Below are 10,008 nucleotides of genomic sequence, written 5' to 3'. Positions count from 1 at the left end.
TCTTTTCAAATGGTGATGCAGTTGCATGGTTTTGGAAATTTGCTTTTGGGTACGGTTACCAACACTCCCTCTCTTCCCTCCATAACTCCTCCTCTATCCCTTCGGTTCTCACCACTACCCATATCACTCTCTTTCTTCTTAAATCAAAACCACCAAATGAGGAAGAAAACCATTGCTCACAAACCTCCTCGTGAAAAGCTGTATAAACTTCCATCCAAACCTTCCACTCGCTCACAAGACAAAACCTTCACTCCATCTCCTTCTCCTCCTACCTCTCCTCCTCGCTGTGACCCCATGGCTCGGACCAAGAACACTCTAAGGTTCCCTGCCTCTGCCAAGCCGACGCCACCACCGAAAGTCACACCATCAAAGCCAGGGTCATCGAAACCGAGTTCATCCAAAGGGAAGCGACCTGCGGCACCAGAACCTCCTCCTGAGTCCACACAACCAAAGTCTAGGTCTGTTCCATCACGTTCGCAAAGAGGTAAAACTCGAGTTCCTCTCACATCTGTTAGAGAACCAGACATTGATCCTTTTGCTCACAAATCACACTATATGACATCTCACTCAGACTTTAACCCCCATCGTTTCAAATCTGCCATGAACCACGATTTCTATGAGGGAGTTATTCAGTATCGTACTCTATGTCCATCTTTTCTGGCTGATTTACCTGATTTGAAAAAGAAAGGTTTTTCTTTTGTTGAAAATTTGGAATTTTTAGACTGGAATCACCTTTTCAAAATAAAAAAACCTGTATATCCTTAGTTGGTCAAAGAATTTTATGCAAACATGACTTACCATGAAGGAAGTGTGCATTCGTATGTTAAGGGCCGAGACATATTTCTAAATAATGAAACTATCAGTGATGCCTTGAAGTATACTGATGTTGGGCCTTGTGCCTACACTTCGGTTAAGTGGGATGAAGGTGTTGGAATTTCTTATCATGATGCACTGGCTCACATCTGTGAACATGTTTCTCTAATTGATGGTATTACACCCACTCACAAAGCCCTAGGATATGAGCGTGCTCAATTACACCGAATGGTCAATCATATTATTCTGCCTCAAAGCGGCTCATATCAAAGGGTTTCGTACACTAATACTCTTGTTTTATATGCCCTTCTCACCAAAACTGAAATCTCATTTGCATACTTGATGGTTAGATATATGTTTGACTCTGTTAGGAGTGAAAAGGACAAAGCACTCCCTTATGGCATGTTTCTAACTTGCATATTTGAGCATTTTGGTGTTGACTTGACCAATGAGAAATATGAAAATAGACATTCATACCTAAAAGGGGGTAGTTCAGTGAAACAGAACAAAGGACCCACTAGATCTGAAAGAGTCGTCCTAGATGATGAAGATGAGGACTTTGTCCCTGAGGATTCTACTGCTCCTTCCACTGAGGGTACTTCCATCTCCACTGGGAAGAAATTCACTCTGCTGAATGTGGTCAGGGATGTTGCTCAAGAGTTTGTCGCCCAATCGAATCACTTGATTGAATTGAGCAAAGAGAAAAGGAAGCTGGCTAGCAAGCATGAGAACTTCCTGAAGAAATCAAGGGATAGGGTGGCTGTACTGATGACCTTCATTGACAACCTTCAAAATGATGAAGACATTGCCACGGATGTTGAAGAGGAAGCTGCTTCGGAGGGGAATGATTCTGATGCCTAGGATTTGTCTCATAAAAACTACTGCTGCTCTCTTTTTGTCTCATGAATTCTGTTTCTTTCGCTACTTTTAAACTGTTTCATTTTAGATGACTGTAATAACTCTTAATATTGCTGCACTTTTGACAGTTTAGTTAGTACTTTGATCTGTGCTCTAACTCTTTTCTGCAGGGTACAAGACTTTCTTTTTGTTGATCTTTTTTATTATCCGCCCTTGATGACAAAATGGGGAGTAATAGCAATAGGATAGGATATGTTTGCATATGTTTGCATGTTGAATATTCATGTTGAATACTCTTTGCTGCATTAATACTTGTTCTCACATGCTGAATTTGTTTGCTGATGGTATTAGCTTGATGTTGGGCTGATTATGTGATGTTGCTTATCTGATATCCCTTAGCCAAGATAAATGTATTTAGTTCTTCATTGTGCTCTCTTTAAGATCAAAGAAAATTAGAAACAAAAAGGAAAGCACAAATTCAGGGGGAGCTAATCTTGAAAAAGAAAGGGGGAGCAACATAAGAGCAAATGACAAAAATCAAAGGGAGTTTCTATACCTTACTCAATTTATTTCCTTTTTTGATTATTGCTTAAATTATGTTTGTCATCAAGGGGGAGATTGTTGAGTTAAGAAATTAACTAAATTAATTAGTGATGACAAACATTATTTTTGGCAAAATAAATAATTAAAGTTGTTTAATTAATAAGTATACATTGCTAATTATTTATGTTATGTTGCAGGCCATAATTCAAGTTAAGCAGCCCAAATGGTATGAAAATAATATAGCAAGGCTGATGGGTAAATAAACAAGCACAACCCAAAAAGAAACAAAGCCAAAGGATCCAATAGGCCAAACGGGTTGCTTAATAAAAACCGGATCTAAGCCGGTATCCATCCCACAAAGCTTCTCTTGTAAGATTGAATTCTTCACTCCTCCAAAGTAAGCAACGTTCCTCTCCTCTCTAATCAAGTCAAATCATTTCACTAAGCTAGTAACCAAAGAAGCAAGAGAGAGAGAGAGTTGAAGCTTGAAGCACAGAAGCTAAAATAGAAATTCCAAACCAAATCAAGCTTAAGAAAGGTAATCCATCTCATCTTGCATGCATCAGATCTTCATCCCTTCTTCCCAACTCTCTGCTCTATCCGAAAATGGCATTCAAGGGAAAAGTTGATCTCTGTTCCTCACTGCTACAAATCCACGGTCACAAGAGATTCTTGGGGACCAAGTTGCATATCAATGGTTCAGATTTAGTTGACCATTGGAAAACAATTTCGGTCACTCCTTCATGGCTTTCGGTCAAGTTGGAGAAGTCAGAAGCAAAGGTCCTACTTTGATGTTTAAGAAGAAAAAGTGAGCCAGTGGGTTGGTGAAGCTCAAGGCTCAAGGTGTTGTTGACCTTGGAAGAAGAACCAAGGAACATGCAAGGAGATAAAAAAGAAGCTTGCTGTTCATTCAGAGGCAAGGAGAGAAAACCAGAGTTTCAGAGTTGTGTTCTGTGAAGTATTCCCTGTGAAGTTCCTCTACTTGGATAATGCTTTCTATCAAAGAAGCATTCGGCCAACACTGAAGAACTAAATCAGTGGTTTGCAAAGCTGGTTTTTCACATAGTAAAGAGGCTGTTGATGAAGTCAATCTCCTTCATGTTTTACTGATTGTAATGTACTTTTCTAAGCTTATCTTTCTGTAATTTCTTGAGAGAAAAGGCATTGTGAGAAAGCTTGAGAAAAAGCCATGAGTGGAAAAAGGCTGAGAGATACACTTGAGAGAAAAGCCTAGAGTTGTTTTCTGATTTCTTTAGATATGATTGTGTCTTGTATCTTGTACCCGTAAGGTATCCCTTTCTTAGTTGGGTTAGCACTAAGAGGTATAGTTAGGTATTAGCATAACCAATGTCAAGTTAGGTTAGAACTTGAGTGTGAAAGGATTGGGTCAATCGTCTGTGAAATGTGAGATTTTTAGGGTTTGGATTTTAGGGTTTTTAATTTGGGGGTTTAAGTCTCTGAATGTGTATTATGTCTGAATGTGTATTGGCTTCTGAAATGGCCTTATCTAATTTAAGGAAGACATAGTCTGTTTTTAATTTAGTTTAATTATTTTCTTTGATCATTGCAGGGATGAAGAACTAACTTCAAAAATGGTGGCTTGGTGCGGCAAGGATCCAAAGAACTCAACGTACTTATTCTTGTTGTTGTTGCTCTCTATGTACTTCTTGAGTGGCTACCAACTATGGTATTAATTTAATTTTTGTTGTTGATGTATTTTTGGATTCAGAAATTAAAAGTATGACACTGATTAATTGATTAGAATTCCAAAAAAAATATAATTTAGTTTGTTAAAAATGAAATAGATAAGCACGTACAAGTATTTACCTCCTCTATTATTTTAGTGCGAATGGGGTTTGTTAGTAAGATTGCTTGGGTTCGGGTTCTGCCCTTTGCTTCGGACTCTGATTTGTGGAGATTAATGATTTTTTCTTGGTATTTTTTCTCTTAAAATGTTGTTTTATCTTCTAATCTTTTATGAAATTTAGGCAGAACTAGCTAGTATTTTTACCCGTAATAACATTACGGGAATATAAATTTTTTAAAATTACGATCCACTTTCTGACAGTATAGATTATGCATGGCATAAAAGATTTATAAAATCAAATTACTTTTACAAAAAAAATCGTAAGTTGACAAAAATTTTTGACTAAAAAGACCAAGATATCTGTAGATAAAAAATTAAATAATAGGATTTTTAGTTATTATTTTTATATGAAAAGTCTCACTTTTTATTAATAATTAATTTTAACATTCATTATCTAAAATTTAAAATAATTTAACGTGTATACTTTTACATTAATTAGGTGTTAAGTCTGTTGCACAAATAGAAATAATTAATTTTATACTTGCTATTTAAAAATAATATTTTTTCTCTCTATGTATATAAATATAGAATTAGATATTAGTATAAAAAAATTATACTGCTAGTTATAAAATTAACTCAAAATTAATTTTTTTTAAAACAATTGAATCTTAATTCTAACTTTTAATTATAATATTAGTATTCTCTCCAAATTATATGTAAAAAATATTTGAAAGAAGAGAAATAAAAATATAGATTAGATTTAAAACTAAATAAAAAATTAAGAAAATATGTATATAATAATAATATCTTTTATTTGAATTATATTTTTTTGTTAATTTTGTTTCTGTAGAACAGAAAGATGAAAAAAATAGAGAATGAGAGAAAAGAGAGAAAAAGATAAATACAAAGAATGAGAGTGAGAGTGAGAGTTTGTTAATTTTAAAAGAAAAAAATTATTTTAATTGTAAAAAAATATCAGATGACATATTTTGATTTGTCAAATTACTAATATAAAATATAAATTATATGTAGAGTTGTTGCGGCCATGGTCTCCGGAAACTTGCACGACGTCCATTCAGGCAATCCCCACAGACAGCGCCAATGTTCGGTAAATCGGATATCGGACTGTTCGGATAGTGATTCAAGATGGTGGGGAGTGCCTTGTTCAATGTGGTTGTGCTGGAGGAGGACCAGCCGGGAAGCCAAGGACTCGCTGTGAAGAGAGGGGGGTGTCACCTGCAAAGACACTCCGACGCTCTAGTCAGTTAGTGTGTAGGTGAAAAGTGAGTAGGTGGTATGTGTGACGTACCTTGGGGGAGGGGTAGGACCCTCCCCATATATACCGTGTTAGGAGTGGGCCCCTTAAGGGCAGAGCCCACTATTGTAGAAGCTTCCTATCACAGCTGTCTGGGACGCGTGTCCGGGTTGACAGCTGGGTGCTTTCTACCCGGCCGTTGGGGCCGGGTGGTTTTCGGGTCGGGTCGGCCCGTGTCTACTTTGGGCCGGACCGTAACAAGAGTAAAAATAGTAGAGAGAAATAGAAAAATGGAGAGAGGTAGATGAGAGAATTTAGGAAGGAGGTTTATTAATTTTGAAAAAAAATATTTTCTCTCAATTTTAATAAGAGAGTATCGTGTGATACATTTGATTATTAAATGAGATAGTAATATATGATACATAATATAGGTATATTTCAATTTCAATTTTAATGCAATTATAAAATGTCATGTTGCACATTTGATTGTTAAATTAGTAATTAATCATTGATATTAATAAAGATATATAAAATAAGATAGAGTGGTGGAAGGAATGAGAGAAATAGAGAAAGGAAGAAAAAAGAGGAAGGAGGGAAGAACTCTTTAATTTTGGAGGAAAAGATTTGATTTCAATTGCAATGATGGAGTGACATGTGACACATTTTGGTTGTAAAATTAGTAAGGAGGAGGAAAGAATTCTTTAATTTTGGAGAAAAAAATTTAATTTCAATTACAATGAAAGAGTGACATATGACACATTTTAGTGTAAAATTAATAAGAAAGAAAGGAGAATTCCTTAATTTTAGAAAAAAAATTTGATTTTAATTATAATAAAAAAATAACGTATAATACATCTTAACTCTAAAGTTAGAAATATATAATAGATTACTAAAATTAATAAATATTATATAAGACAAATTTTTTTTTTCTCTCTAATATTGTCCTCAAAATATTATTCACATACTTTGAATAGTCTTTCGTTCCTTGATCAGGTTTGGACGATGCCGTGTGAACATGATTTGAAACTTTGAATAGCTACCGCGACCAAGAAAATTGTAGGCATAATATACGCGCTATTGCAGCAACGACAGAAGCTGATGCAGGTTGCTTATGGGCTATGGCTCCATTCTTCTAAGTCATTCCTTTCTTTGAACTTTGAAGGATAAATTATTATTAGAATTAAAATCAGCTAATCTAATTAATAGTACATAAAATTAAGCTAAGTTGAGACGTTATAATTTTAATTTCTTGCCCACTTTTGGTGGCAAACAGCTAGCACCCGATCTTGTCATGACTATTTCAAAATCTTGGGCTTAAAATAACTGAGAAAATGACACCCGAGAATGCAAAAACATGCATGGAAAAGAAAGCCAGAGAATATAAAACGGATTATTGAATTCTCTCGTTAAATAATCTAAAATAATATATATAGTCCTATCAGTGGGAAAAAAACACACATCACCAAATAAATGTATTTTAGAAAAAGTTTACTTAACCAATAATCATATTTTTCCTGCTTTAAAATATATATATATATATCTGATAAGTTAATTTGGGCGAATTACATTTCTATTTGAAAAAAAAAAGAGTTGCAAAATAATTTTTTGTGTAATATATAGATTATACATCGTTCTGAACTCGGCAGGAGTATTAGGACTTTTATATTATCTAGAGTTAAAACTTAAAAAAAATTAGAGTTTTCCAACAAGATGTCATAAAAAACACATTGACTCAGCATCAGTAACAGAAAATTCCAAAAGTAAATACACATAAGAAGACATCTTACTTAGACAACTTGAATATTATGAGAAGTCTAACATCACGTTATTAGAGAGCTTAAGTGTTTATTGAAAATTTTCATCGTTGTTTATACATGATTCTTTTACCATGTTCTGTTCTCTTGTACTTAGAAAAGAGAATTATATAAAATTGATCATCATGTCCATGTGTGTATAACAACACGTTTCTGTGTCTCCAATAATCTTGTGTTTATCGAAGAATTTGTAAAGACTTGTAACTACTTTTGTGATGTATCAATTATTTGTATCGTTAATTCCCTTATAATCTTTAATTTTTTCTGTGGCAGTTTCAATGTAGATATCAATCATTTTGTAGGAACAATAGAACACTGGTCAATGACTTAGTTTGTATTTCATAAAAATATAATGCATTTTAATTTTTTTTTTAAGCACTGCTTTGCATAATTTTATCACAGTTGAATTAATAATTTCCATTATATATAAGTTTAATGATTTTAATTTAAGAGTGATCAAACATTTATTTTATTAAGTTACTGACTTAAAAATTTGATTCGTAATAATTTATCTCTTCTTAATTGAAAAAAATGAATGTCCCTCAATTTGACAAAGAAATAAACATAATTCAAGCATTTAAGATTTTGATGTTAAGAATACAAAAGAATGATAAAAAAAAGTTAAAAATTATAATAAGAAAGAAGGTGGACCTATTATGGAATAAGAAAGAGGAGGTGCAACGTGGTGACACAGTAAAGAAGATAAAGAGAAGAGAAGAGAATCCTTATCCCTTTGTGTCTCAGATAAGAATGTGGCTTCTCCAGCTGCCTTCAATCCCCAAGTTCTCCACCCCGTTCCTCCATGGCGGCGGAATCCTCCGTTCCGCCCCAACTGCCACTACATTCCCAGCACCATCAGCGCCGTGTTCGATGCCTACCATTAGAGCGATGAAGTCGATGCAGGGGAAGGTGGTTTGCGCCACTAGCGACAAGACGCTGGCGGTGGAGGTTGTTCGTCTGGCACCTCACCCGAAGTACAAGAGGCGCGTGAGGAAGAAGAAGAAGTACCAGGCTCACGACCCTGACAACCAGTTCAAGGTTGGTGACATCGTTCAACTCCTCAAGAGCAGGCCTATCAGTAAGACCAAGACTTTCGTCGCCGTCTCTGTTCCCAAGAAGGATTCCACCAATAACCCCGTTGATGATTCCGCTTCCGACATTGGAATCCCCTTGGAGTCTCAACAACAGGCTTAGTCCTCAATTTTACTTCCTATTGTTCTTGTTGGAATGCTTTTGGATTTTGTTATGCTTATGTGATGTGTACTGTCATATTCATGTGTTATGCAATCATGTTCACTGTTTAATTCACTTATCAATTGGGGTTTGTTTCTCTGCTTCTCATTGTGCATGACACATGTTTGATAAATTATTTTAAAGAGGTCCTTCATCAACCTCCAAAACTTTGCTCTTAAAGCATGCTCTGCACTCTTTGCTATTGGAGAGGGAAGGGGCATCCATGAGTGTGTGATTAGAACTGGCTGGGAGAGGAATTTCTTTGTAGGTGCTACTGTCATTGATATGTATGCCAAGTGTGGTTGTCTGATTGAAGCTCGCCATGTGTTTAACAAAATTGTTGTAAGAGATGCTGTGTTGTGGAACTCCATACTCGCGGCTTATGCGTGGAATGGACACCTTGATGAGTCACTTGCTCTGTGTAGGTACATGGTGGTGACCGGTGTAAGACCCACCGAGGCAACTCTTGTAATTGTGATTTCGTCCTCGGCTGACATTGCCTGTCTTCCTCATGGGAAGGAGATCCATGGTTTTGCTTGGAGACATGGATTTCACTCCAATGATAAGGTCAAGACTGCTCTGATAGATATGTATGCAAAGTGGGTTCTGTAAGAGTTGCTCGTGCCTTGTTCGAGATGCTTAGGGAGAAAAGAGTTGTGTCTTGGAATGCAATTATCACTGGTTATGCAATGCATGGTCTTACCAAGGAAGCCTTGGAACTATTCGAGGTAATGAGGAAAGAGACCCGGCCGGATCTTATAACCTTTGTTGGTGTTCTAGCGGCTTGCAGCCAAGGGGAAGGGCAAGCATTTTATGATATGATGGTAAGGGATTGTGGTATCAATCCAACTGTTCAACACTACACATGCATGGTTGATCTTCTTGGTCACTGTGGCAAACAGGACAAGGCTTATGATCTTATCCGACATATGAGTGTAAGGCCGGCTTCTGGGGTGTGGGGTGCTTTCCTAAATTCATGCAAGATCTATGGGAATGTGGAGTTGGCAGAGCTAGCCTTGGAAAAGCTGATTGAGCTTGACCCTGACGATTTGGGAAATTATGTGATCTTGGCTAACATATATGCTAAATTGGGTAATTGGGAACCAGATAATGATAGATAAAGGGATAAAGAAAACATGGCTTGTAGCTGGATTGAGGTGAAGAACAAAGTGTATGCATTTCCCTCTGGGGACGTGTCACATCCAGATTGTGATGCAATATATGCAGAACTAAAGAGGTTAGAAGGGCTAATGAGAGAAGCTGGGTGTGTCCCGGACACAGGATCTGTATTCCATGATGTTGAGGAAGATGAGAAGACAAACATGGTGTGCAGTCACAGTGAGAAACTGGCCATTGCATTTGGACTCATTAGTACTCCCTCAAGAACCAGACTTCTGATAACAAAGAACCTACGAATATGTGACATATTGCCATCAAGTTCATATCAAAGATCACATGCAGGAAAATTTCTGTGAGAGACGTTAATCACTATCATCATTTTAAACAAGGAATTTGTTCATGTGGTGATTATTTGTGATTACATTACATGTAAATAATAAAACAATTGAATTCATGAAACATACCCAAATCGTCTACTAGATGTTAACGGGGAAGAAAAATTCCCTCAGTTTTGGAGAATTATTAAACATGCAAATTAAATTTTATCTCCAAAGTTAGTCAGAACT

The 10,008-nt window shown here is 36.1% G+C and overlaps 1 protein-coding gene across 1 annotated transcript in view; it reads left to right on the top strand.

Moving 5' to 3' along the window:
- The window catches only part of LOC107645651 (30S ribosomal protein S17, chloroplastic), a 7,633-nt gene continuing 5,400 nt past the window's right edge, over positions 7,776-10,008 (top strand). The window contains exon 1 of the mRNA XM_016349729.2: positions 7,776-8,278. Coding sequence (XP_016205215.1) covers positions 7,841-8,278 — 438 coding nt within the window. The 5' untranslated portion in view covers positions 7,776-7,840. The remainder of the gene's footprint in view (positions 8,279-10,008) is intronic.

Source organism: Arachis ipaensis, chromosome B06 (genome assembly GCF_000816755.2).
Source record: "Arachis ipaensis cultivar K30076 chromosome B06, Araip1.1, whole genome shotgun sequence".
NCBI classification, from domain to species: domain Eukaryota; kingdom Viridiplantae; phylum Streptophyta; class Magnoliopsida; order Fabales; family Fabaceae; genus Arachis; species Arachis ipaensis.
This window is presented reverse-complemented; position numbering and strand designations above follow the sequence as displayed.